Source organism: Trachypithecus francoisi, unplaced genomic scaffold, assembly GCF_009764315.1.
Source record: "Trachypithecus francoisi isolate TF-2019V2 unplaced genomic scaffold, Tfra_2.0 Lachesis_group8, whole genome shotgun sequence".
Taxonomy (NCBI): Eukaryota; Metazoa; Chordata; class Mammalia; order Primates; family Cercopithecidae; genus Trachypithecus; species Trachypithecus francoisi.
The window spans coordinates 42,127,531-42,140,030 of NW_022681473.1; the positions used below are offsets into that span (position 1 = coordinate 42,127,531).

The 12,500-nt window shown below is 36.9% G+C and overlaps 1 protein-coding gene across 4 annotated transcripts in view; it reads right to left on the minus strand.

Moving 5' to 3' along the window:
• Positions 1-3,349: 3,349 nt before the first annotated feature.
• Positions 3,350-12,500, minus strand: part of GAS2 (growth arrest specific 2) — a 187,530-nt gene continuing 178,379 nt past the window's right edge. For all 4 annotated transcript variants that reach the window (XM_033204651.1, XM_033204648.1, XM_033204650.1 and 1 more), the window contains one exon: positions 3,350-4,549. In XM_033204651.1, coding sequence (XP_033060542.1) covers positions 4,331-4,549 — 219 coding nt within the window. In that variant the 3' untranslated portion in view covers positions 3,350-4,330. The remainder of the gene's footprint in view (positions 4,550-12,500) is intronic.

Below are 12,500 nucleotides of genomic sequence, written 5' to 3' on the forward strand. Positions count from 1 at the left end.
TGAGAATTGCTTGAACCCAGGAGGTGGAGGTTGCAGTGAGCCGAGATTTGTAGTACTGCACTCTAGCCTGGACGATATTCCGTCTCAAAAGAAGAGGGAGGAGAGAGAGGAGAGAGAGGTGGGGGCAGGGAGGCGGGGGAGTGGGGGAGGTGGGTGAGGAGGAGGAAGGGAGAGAGAGAGACAGGAGGAGAAGAGAAGAAAAGAAAGAAAGGGCAAACTGCAAACTGTAAATAAGTAGCTTACATCCAGAATTTATAGAACTCTTACAACTCAGTAAGATAATCCAATTAAAAATGGGCAAAAGATTTGAATAGTATTTCACAAAAGAAACCGTAAAACAAACATTACTACATAGGTGTTCAGCTCCGTTAGTCGTTAGAAAAAAGGAAATTAAAGTAAAAAACATGATCTCCCTTTTTCCTCCAATGGCTATGATTTGTAAAAGTGGAAATACCAATTGTTGGCAAGGATATGGAGAAACAAACTAGCGTACATTGCTGGTGTAAAGAGGAATTGGTCCACCCATTTTAGAAAACAGTTGTATATTTCTCAAAATGGTAAAAATAAATTTCCCAAAGGGCCCTAAAAATAATATGAATTACTTTTATAGGAGGTAAACACATGATATAGCAATGTGAACAGCAGTTATCAGTCAGGCCATTAGTCTTCAATACTTCAAGGCTCCTTCCAACTCTCAGCTACTAAGATCCTTTTATGCACAAAGGTTTTGACACTAGAGATAATAGAAATAACATTTAATTGTGCATCTAAAGGCCTGAGTTTTAGACGCATGTTTAACTTTGATGTTTAACTTTGGGGAAATTTAGCTAGAAAATTTCCTCAACTCTAAAATCAGAGGATTTGAGATAATTTTTTATCTTTCCACTTTTGAGTTTCTATGAATTGGGATTGATATTTGACCTGTTTTACCCCACTGTGATTAAGAGTCATAAAATAGAAATCTAAGAAGAGAAGAGCATTGGAATTAGAGCCATTACCTGTTTTACCTTAGGCAAATTATCTAAACTTTCTGATGCCTTATGGCCTTTAAAATGCAAAATGAGAGGATTATAAGATTTCATAACTTCATGGTTAATCTGAAGATATTTTACACATTAGAGATGTAGTTGGTTGGTTTCCTTCTTCATATCTAGAAAAACTCATTTCATGCTCTGTTCTGAGAGACAGTCAATGGTCTTCAGAAACCCTAAGGACAAAGATAGCCACAACATGATCCAGAGAGAGCAATCTGAGAAAAGACTTAATTAATCACAAACAAGTTTAAATTTAGTTTACTCACCTAGTGTTTTTAAATGTTCCTGTAGTAACATCTTTGAGGAAGTCAACTCTAGTCGATATTGTCTTTTCAGTGACAAGTGTCAAGTACCTTATGAGGTGGGCATTGTGTCGTGAATCATTTTTGTAACACAGTTCCTCTTTCCTTTGAGCTACTTTGGTGATCCAGAGTTTTCTCCTCATTTTCCCTGCTTCTATTCTTTTCACTAGTACAAAACAATCTGTAGACAAGACAGCTAACAGTTCCTCCAAGTAATTTCTTAACAGTAAAAATGAATACCTCTTAGTGTTCCTGAAATCATTCCTTATATGTCTCTGATTCAAGCACTTTTACCACATATCCTGTAGGTACTATTCTGTCCCCACCCACATCAGGAGACACTGAATATGATAGCACTGAGTCACTTAATTTCAGAATCAGCCTAGTCTGCTCAATGTGTTGATATTATTTCTCACTGTGGCCTTTTTACTATTTACTTGAACTTCTGGTTTGAGATGTTTCCACTCTGTTTGCAGCCAGATTTCTAGAGTACTTAGACTTTTTAATCCTTTATTCATTGGCTATTGGACCCATCTCTCCATTGTCCTTCCTTGGATCTTACATCTAGCTGAGAATAACGTGACATAAACTTACTTTGGTCTAATGTCCTGGCCAGTCTTCAATAAAGAGTCGAGGAGTAAGAGGCTGAATATAGTCTATTTTTTTTCCACATCCTTGGTTGGTGCTGATTGACTAGCAGCTAGACTCCAATGGCAGTTGTGACCATGTTTTCAGTGACACTTCAAAGACCATCTTAGATGTGGTATGGGTGTCATAATCCTTCCCTCTCCACCAAATATGTTCATGTCCTAATCCCTGGAACCTGTGAATATGTTATGTTACATGGCAAAGTGGATTCTTTAGATGTGCTCAAGTTAATGACCTTAAAATACATTATCTAGGTAGATCCAATCTAATCATGTGATCCTTAAAAGCAGAAAACCTTTCTAACCTATGAGAGAAAGAGATATGAAGAAAGAAGACGGGTCATAGAGATGCTACATTGCTGATTTTGAAGATGGAGAAGGGAAATCATGGAGCTTAGGAATGCAGGTGGCCTCTAGAAGATGGAAAAGGAAAGGAAATGGATGCTCCTCTAGACTCTTCAGAAAGGAAAACAGCCTTGGTGACACTCTGATTTTAGCCTATTGAAACCATGTCGAATGTCTGACTGCAGAAATGTGAGATAATAAACATGCTTATTCAACTACCAAGTGTGTGACAATTTAATGCAGCAATAGATAACTACTAATGCAAAAGCTAAAGAGGTTAATATTACCTTTGTTAAGCTGCACTTATTCTTTAATGATGTTGACTATTATTTTAATTTTTGTTTGTTTTAGACATAGGCAGTGAAATTATATTATTAAGGATATAAATATGCTTAAGGAACAAATTTAGGCACAGGAGAAAATGTTGATGGAAATATTGTCATTAACTATACAAAGAAATTCAGTGTATTGGGTAATTTAAATATCTTAATCTTTATCACTCAAGATTATATTTTTAAATATATTGGAATTATTCACTGTACCAACGTGACTATCACCTACACCACCTCAGGGTTTTTTTTTTAATCTATTTTTTTTTTAGGTTTCACTGACTTTCTCTCCCCGAAATGATTATCATCACTTCCAGCACCACAAAATTATGCCATGCATGTTGTTTAAGAACTTCTCAATTATGTATGTTTTGACTAAATTTGTCATGTAACAAACATTCTTCCTTCCTGACTTTTTGGAGAAAGAAAGGTGAATTATTTTGTTGATGTTGAAAAATTAGTACATGAAAAATTAATTTTCTATCCTTTTTATACTCAGAGCAGCACTTACGTTACTACCAATAATAAAACCTGAACTCTCTACTAAGGAAGACTAACACCACCATCACTCATCTCCCAAAGTGAAGAAGTGCCAGGGAGCCCTAATTTGATTATTCTTATAACTCTTGGAGAAAGTTGCCATTTGAAAATTAACTTGATTTCAGAATGAGGCATTGATTTAGAGACAGATAACATTTTAAAAATATATCCTTTTAATTCTTGAATGAGTAAGGACAATATTTTGCTGTTTATTGGCATAAAACAGCCCTGTCCCAGGTATACAAGGGTATACGTAAGTCTGTAACATCATTAGCTACAGTGAATTTACTTTACTAGAAAGCATAGCAAAATAGGATTAACTAAAGATATATTTTTAATAAGAAAATGCTTTGAAATAACATGAAATCAATGAACATTTTGACTGTACAATTTACTCATCAAAGTATCAATATATGTCAGCTCATGTGTGAATTACACTAGATAATTCTAAACACAGCATGTGCTCAGCAATGTGTGAAATAACTCATAAGCTATTCTCTAAGGGGGTGTACTGAAAACTTCTAAAAGTACCCCAGATGTTTGGTCACAGATAAGAGATATACTTTAAGGCAGCCTTCCAAGTGAATGTAAACTTTTCTGAAGTGGCCTTTCCAGTAACATATTACTATTGTGAATACTCTGTACTTATTTGTAGGGCTGTTGGATATTTTTTTTTGTAGCACATTATCACACTAATCAAAAATGTAATGTAAAAAAACAGCATAAAAATCTTGCAGTTATAAAAATGTCTAGGGTGCTTTTACTCATGGATGTAAAGCAGGCACTTTCTGTTGACTTATCTGCAAATCCTAAATGTTCTCTCCTTATAGTGTTTATCTTTAATTAGAATTGTGTTTCTAATAGTTTGTGTTCTAAATACTGTGTTTGCATATTAAGAAATAATAATTTGCCTAAAATTTGGCTAATTTAAATTTGAGTTTAGAATTTAATAGGTCATATTCTACAGAAGCATTAAAAATAAATAGTGCTACTCTTTGAACATTTTTCAATATGATGACATTTTTCTGTCTATCTTTCTCCAAAACAGTTTTCAGAACATAAAACTAAACTGACTATACTGGAGAAGCGGATACAGGCCATTATAAGGGTCCCCTGGTCGTGACCAATTTGTTTCACTTAATTTCCTTCTTAGCCTTATAATTGGCAGAGACCACCAAGTAGTTATCTGGATTCATGTCCTTTAGAGTTGGAGATTTGCTTTGGATAGGGGATGTTTTGCCATCCACACGGGAGATCTGCAGCATTCGGCAGGGGTCGTGTTTCAACAAATACCCTGCAAAAGTTTCCCAGCCTCCTCCCACACGGACCATGACATGTTTGTTGTGCAGCATCTGAAATGAAAAAATATCAAAAGTGTTAAATTATGAAAATTCCTGCAGTATCTTGAATCAACCCCTGGTTCTAGTGAAATTAGTGTTTTGGTTTGGATTTCATGACCCATTGTTTTTCTACTTGGTGCACAATGTCTGAGGTAGCATACAGTCTATGAAAGAAGTCCTTTTTTTTCTATGGAAGTGAATTAAGGATAAACATCTCCAGAACCCAGCTTTGCTGTGCTATGGGAACCAGCACCTATGTATAATTCTTTGGTTTAAAGTGTCTGGAGGCTTCTCTCTGACATCTGATGTTCTATTACAGTTCCTATCACTGCCTCTGGTTCCTGCCTACTGACTCAGCTTCATGCTCCATTTTCCCCAGTGGGTTATTCTCCTCTGAATCAGGATTTTAAAGGCCATGGAAATGTCTGTTAATGAATTATGATGCTAAGAGTCAGACAAATATTCAATACAAAAAAACATAGAAAAATGCACTAAAAAAATTATTGAAGTTTTCCCCAGTCATTGTCTGAGCCCTTGAAGGCAAAATGTTTTTGAATAGGCAAACATTTATGTTTTTCTTTGTTCTTTTTCTTCCTAATTATCATAGAATATGTCTTTTAAAACAAACAAACAGCTTACTCCGAGGCCCAGGAGCCATCTAGAGCTCCAACTTAACAAGGTTATTGATTTAAATGTGAAGAATGCATGATTCTTTGTATCTAGTAAAAATATATTATGGCGGTTTGACATGGAAAACCAAATAATTTGTCATCGACTTCTTTCAAATATCAGAAAATTTAATATTAAGAGGTAATGTTGCACAATCATCAAAGACCCTGCTGACACCCTCTCCTGCCCAAAATGTTATGGATATATATGGGCACTGTAATGTTAGGAAGAGGATGTGATTGTGAGAGAAAGTCTGGGAAGTCACATCATAGAGTATATAAAATCTGTTTCAATTCTTCTTACTTGGTGTCAGCTTGAGATCTAGACTTTTATTTTGACTCCCAGCCAATGGGAGATGACTTGTGTTCTTACCACTTTCATGTAGCTTTTGATAAATGTTTTGGACCTGCTTTCTATCTGCCTGTATCTAAAATTTCTGCATGTGTATTTGGGGGTTTCATAGAACTACATTTAAGTGGTTGACATGAAGCAGTTTTCAAAATCAAATATTGTACCAACTAATAAAAATTTAATGAAAAATAGTAATTAAAACTATTTGATTTATATGAATTAAATGTATTTCTACTGGTTATTCTCATTTGAGTATTAGAATTTTAGAACAGAAAGTGAAACCAGTACTGTCCTGTAGAAATGATGTTTGTGGTTTCTTTTGAATAAATATAGAAATTGACCCTCCCAGTCTTAAAATTTGAGAAAATTACAATTGTCTTATTTGAGTTCCCTTCTCAGGAAACCAACCATCAGGAGTCCCAGTTAGTATCAAGGAGCTGAAACTTACCAGATCACCGCATCTGGACAATGAGACATCAGACCCCTCATCTGTTGTGATTGCCTAATAGACCATCTGCTCCCTGTTGACCAATTCCTCTTCCTTACCCTTCCCTAATTCCTGTTTTCATGGTTACATATCTTCCCCGCTATATAAATCCTTAATTTTAGTCCATCAGGTAGATGGATTTGGGACGGATCACACAGCACCCGAGTAAAGCCTTTTTCCCTGGAAATACTCATTGTTTCAGTGACTGGTGTTCTATGCAGTGAGCAGCAGGACCTAGACAGAACCTCGACATTTCAGTAACAAAAGGACCTTAGAACACATCTTCCAGCTGGAAGTCTTCAAACTTATTTTAACATCAGAATGTACTCATTAAACAAAATCTCAGTGAGAATCCCTGAAACATAAAGCAGATAGAAAGAAGGTTTAGCTTGTAACTACTTTGCCTTTCCTGGCCCTGCCAGTGGCACTGAAATTGGCTCAAGTGTCGCACAGAATTAATATTTACTTTTAAAAATAAATAAATATGGTTGGATGTGGTGACTCATACCTGTAATCTCAACACTTTGGGAGGCTGAGGCAGGCGGATCACCTGAGGTCGGGAGTTTGAGACCAGCCTGACCAATATGGTGAAACCCCGTCTCTACTGGAAAGAAAAAAATATATAAATTAACCAGGCATGGTGGCAGGCACCTGTATTCTCAGCTACTCAGGAGGCTGAGACAGGAGAATTGCTTGAACCTGGGAGGCAGAGGTTGCAGTGAGCCGAGATCGTGCCACTGCACCCCAGCCTGGGTGACAGAGCGAGACTCCATCTCAAATAATAATAATAATAATAATAACAATAATAAATATAGAAATTGACCCTCCCTGGTCTTAAACTTGAAACTTAAATTTGTCTTATCTGAGTTTCTTGCTCAGCAAACTGACCTTTAGGAAAGGAACAGATGACACCAGACAATTAAATGCCAGACTCCTTGCCCCTCCCTAAATGTCCTGTTTTCCTGCATGTAGCTACATTCCTTCCCCATTATAGAAACCCTGAATTTTAGTTGATCGGTGAAATAAATTTGAGACTGATGTGTTCTTCTTGGCTGCAGCATCCAAATAAAGCCCCCTTCCCTGGCAATACTCATTGTCTTAGTGATTAGCTTTCTATGTAGCTAGCAAGAGGACATAACCCCTGGTGTTTTGGTCACAGTACCATGTTGTTTTACAGATGCAGACACTGAGAACCAGATCTTAGGACCTAAGCAAATCAAATCAAAGATCTGGTTCTCAGTGTCTGCATCTGTAAAACAAGAATCTAACTGGAGTCAGGTTGGACTGAAGCCAGATTCTTAGCGCCTGACTCCAGTCTAGTCCTTTTCTCGTGACCGCTTTTACTAAAGAAATAAAATCAACTAGGGCTTTTATAATTTTATCCACATATTCATATTCCTACAAGTTTCTGCATGTGTTTTACTATCGCCAGCTTCTAAAACTTGAAGTCAATGGGACAAAAACTGCAAAGGCCAGTGTCAGAATAACACTTGGATTCTTTCTACCACTGTTCGAGAGAACAACTTTGCCTATTTTGAAGTTCTGGCACCTCCCAGCTCTGTAAATTACATTTAAGTCTTGTCTCCAAACATTCTTGGTATCAATGCCCCTGGCAAAATGCCCAAGTCTAATTCAGTGTTTGTGAGCAGGCCATTTCAACCAGAAAGAACCACCAGTCAGAACGGTTTTTAAACAATTCTAGGAAGCAGTGACAGAAACACTTTTCAGCCTGGAGTATACTGGCCATTTAGGCACATATTGAGTTTGCTAATTTCTTAATGAATCAATAGTATTTTGCAAAGTGGATAAAGCATGGAACAGAGTCCCATACCGAGTATGAATAATACAGGAATTAAATTTCTGCTCACTTCTTCTTCCACATCCTTTCTACTGCAGATGTTGGTTTCAGTCCAATATTCTTACCACAGTCAATAGGGGAGGATTAGCAGGAAATACTTTCACAATGTATCTAGGTTTACTTTCCTGCCTTTGTAAGAGTAGTCTAATGGACATAATTATATTTTTGTGAATAACATCCATCTCCAAAGTCCAGCTTCATCATGTGAAAGTTCCTTTAATAAGAACTACAGTTGGAGGAGGCATACAGCTTTGTTGATTGATTTTGTGTGACTGTGAGGCGGAGGGATATATTTGTTGTTTTCTCATTTTGAACCCCGAATCTAGGTTTTCCATGAGATTATCTCATCCTTTTGAAACTTGCCCAAGGGTCCCATAGAACTGATGTTTATAATTTCTTTTGAATAAACATAGACATTGACCCTCCCAGTCTTAAAATTTGAGAAAGTTAAAACTGTCTTATCTGAGTTCTTTACTCAGAAAATCAGTCATCAGGCCTCCCAGATAGTGTCAAGCAACTGAAACTTACCAGATCATCACATCTGGACTATGGGAGCCAGGCCCCTCACCCATCATGATTGCCTGAGGGAACACCTGCTTCCTGTAACCAACTTCTCCTCCTTACCCATCCCTAATTCCTATTTTCCCACACATAGTTACGTATCTTCTCTGCTATATAAACCCCTCATTATAGTCAGTTGAGATGGATTTGGGACTGATCTCCCCATTCTCAGCTGCAGCACCTGAAAAAGCCTTCTTTCCTGGCAACACTCATTGCCCAGTGATTGACTTTCTATGTGGAGAGCAATAGGACAAAGACCAAACCTCTGGTGTACTGGTAAAAATTTCCCTTTGATTGTGGTTCTGTAGGCAATAACTGGAGAGGTGTTTTTCTCCAAAGGTATGAGATGACCTCCTTCCACTCCCAGGCTTTTAAAGGAAATAATGAACAGACAATTTATGCCTACATTTTAAAAACGTGTTCCACAAAATTAGAGAATTGTTTTCCTTTTAGAAACAGATGCAACTTCCTGTAAAACATTTTACATGAGACACTGCTTTATATGGACACCTTAAGAACGGGACATTACTAATAGTAAAATCGGATATCAGAGGTTTCTTTCTCTTGGAAGATTTCTATTAGGTATCAGCCTTAGTAGTTTGTTTGGATTTTCCAGTTATTACAAAGACAGTTTACATTTTTCCTGATCTTCTCTATGGACCTAGTCAGTGCTCTGCAACTTGGGTCCTTATAAATTTATCAGAACTGTAAAATGCTTCTCCCTTTCTTTGAAGGAGTTGTTTTTTTCTTTTCTCTTTGCTTTTGTGTTTCTAAGCTACACTGAAAAAAATGACAACATACATAAATATACTATTGCCTTTCACTGAATGCTTCCTTGATGCTGTATTTAACAAGGGTGTGTGTATCCATGATTCATGTACTTACCCACGATACTTAAAACAGAAAGGACTTTCTACATCTTCAAAGAGAATATTGATTTCATATTGAAGAGGAGTAATTGTGGAATCCATTACCTTTCCTCATGCCTCATTTTGGCTACTCTTGGGAAATGGAAGGGTTTTAGGTCAATATTATGAGGTTTCCACAGCAAATCTTACAAACTCTCTCCATGAAATAGGTGGCCCTGTCTGTGGATATACTCTAGAAAACAGATTTTCAATTCTGAGTTATTCTTGCTGACGTCTCAGTTAGATCTTGCTAATCAGTAACCTATAATTTGCTAAGAAAGCCAGTGGCTAAGCTGTTCAGAGGTCTCAAGCATGGGATTAAGATATTAGGGTCATACAAAAGATAACAAGTGTTGGCAAGAATGTGGATAAAAGGCAACCTTTACACACTATTGGTGGAAATGCAAGTTAGTACAGCCATTATGGAAAACAGCACAAAGATTCCTCAAATTATTAAAAATAAAGGTACCATATGATCCAGCAATTCCACCCCTAGGTATACATACAAATGAAATGAAATCAGTATATCAAAGAGATATCTGTACTCTCATGTTTACTGCAGCACTATTCACAATAGGCAAAACGTGGCATCAACCTACAGGTCCATTAATGGATGAATGGGTAGAGAAAATGTAGAATATGCACATAATGGAATACTATTCAGCCATACTACAGAAGAAAATCCTGTTGTTTGCAACAACAAGAATGAACCCAGAGGATATTGTGTTACTTGAAATAAGCCAGGCACAGAAAGACAAAAATACCATATGATTTTGTCGGAGGCATGTGAACAAGAGCAACTCCATCTTGAATACGGGCTTGGTAAAATGAGGCTGAGACCTACTGGGCTGCATTCCCAGATGGTTAAGGCATTCTAAGTCATAGAATGAGATATTTCACAGGATAAGTCATAGGATAAGATATAGGATAAGGTCAGCACAAAATACAGCTCATAAAGAAGTCAGCCAAAACCCATCAAAACCAAGCTGGCAACAACAGCGACTTCTGATCATTCTCACTGCTACACTCCCACCAGTGCCATGACAGTTTATAGATGCCATGGCAACATCAGGAAGTTACCCTATATGGTCCAAAAGAGAGAGGCATGAATAATCCATCTCTTGTTCAGCATTTCATCAAGAAATAACCAGAATATGGCCAACCAGCAGTACTCAGGAATGTTCTGTTTATGGAGTAGTCATTCTTTTATTTTTTTACTTTCTTAACATACTTGCTTTCACTTTACTCTGTGGACTCATCCAAAAACCCGCTCTTGGTGTCTGGATCCAGACCCCTTTTCTGTAACAATTTCACTCATATGTGGAATCTAAAGATGCTGATCTCATAGAAGTAGAGAAAAGAATGGTGGTTACTAGAAGCAGGAGTGGTTGGTGGGTGAGGGTGATAGGAAGTTGTTAGTCAAAGGATATATAATTACAGTAAGTAGGAATAAGTTCAAGAGATTTGTTGTACTGCATGGTGACTATAGTTAAGAATGATATATTGTATTCTTCCTTAATGAAAAAAATGCAAAAAGAGTGGATGTTAAGAGTTCTTGCCACAAAAATGGTAACTATGTAGGTAATACATTTGTTAATCAGCTCTATTTAGTGATTCCACAATGTATATGTACTTTAAAACTTTATGTTGTTCATGATGAATATGTATAATTTTATCTGTCAATTTAAACAAATACATACATAAATAGAAGAGGACCCATACGTAAATTCTTTTTTATAAAAGACACTACTGTCATAGAGATTTATAGTCCTGATTATAGAGATTAAAATTCCATGCTTTTCTGATATGTGACCGATCTAAAAAAAAAAAGTTGAACATTCACCTCCATCTCCATAAACCAAACTTCCACTGTTTAACCTATAAGCAAATCAGCCTGCTATTATTATTCAAACTCTTCCCTTCCTTTCCCTAGAATGGTTGCACTACAATGAGCTTTTCCAGCACAGATGCTGAGCTGGTTTAGAAGGAAGATTATATACTTCATCCAAGAACTCTTCCTCTCACAGATTAGTGACATTAGGTCAATTGCAATTAATTGATCCTTTTACTTTTAGTTTTGGTTAGCTCCATTTCCCATTTTATCTATTATTCTCAAACACACTACTTGTCCCCCACCCTCCATCAGCCTGTTGATGACTTCACCTTTATCAAGCATGCATCCTCTATTGACACCTCTACTGGCCAATATACCTGAATCTATATTTATCATTTACTCCACCTTTCTTATCTCAGAAGTTCTCCTGTCCCAGTTCAATTCCTCCCACCATGTTCTAACTCTCGTTAATTTCTATTCTTATTCTTATACCTTCTCCTTACATCTGACCATCTTGATAGTTGCATTCACACTTGGTGTCTTCACTTCTAACTTGCTCATCACGGTATAACCTACAGTACATTTTTCTTCTGCCCCCTACCTCTTAACTGACTGCACAGGGAAAGGGAGCCAGATGGCTTCTAATGTATCAAATACAATGTATTGTCCTTAAACTTTATATCTCATGATAATTCTGTCAAGTAAGGTATCTAATGATATTGACCACTCCTTCCTTGAAACTTCCCACTTCTTGACTACCTGTGACAAGTGTGTCTCCTGAATTGCCTACTACCTATTTTGTTCTTTCTCTGACTCCTCGATAGGTTACATTTCTTCTACATTTTAAGTTTTGCCATTCCAACATATTCTATCCTTTGTCTACTGCTTTTCTGACTCTAACCACTCTCTATTTGCAACTTCATGGTTTTCACTACCACCTACTTTTGTCTCCAAATTGTACCTCTAGCCCTAGCCCTCATGTTCAAAACGTCACCCCCAATTGGAAAATCTTTCATGGTCATCTCCTTCCTCAGATAAGTGAATCCTTCCTTGCTGTCTACTATTTAGTTTCCACATGATTTCACTGTTACATGCATCCCACAATATTGCAATTGCTGATTTACCTGTATGTCCCTTTTCAGAATATGTGAGCTCTCTGAAGAGAGGGATGATGTAGTCTTCATTTCTGGAATCTCATATATGCAGGCTCAGAACAGGGTCAATACTGTCATCATATAATACCTCTTTGCATTTGATACTGCCACAGGTTGTACTCACTTTATCTAATCTATAAT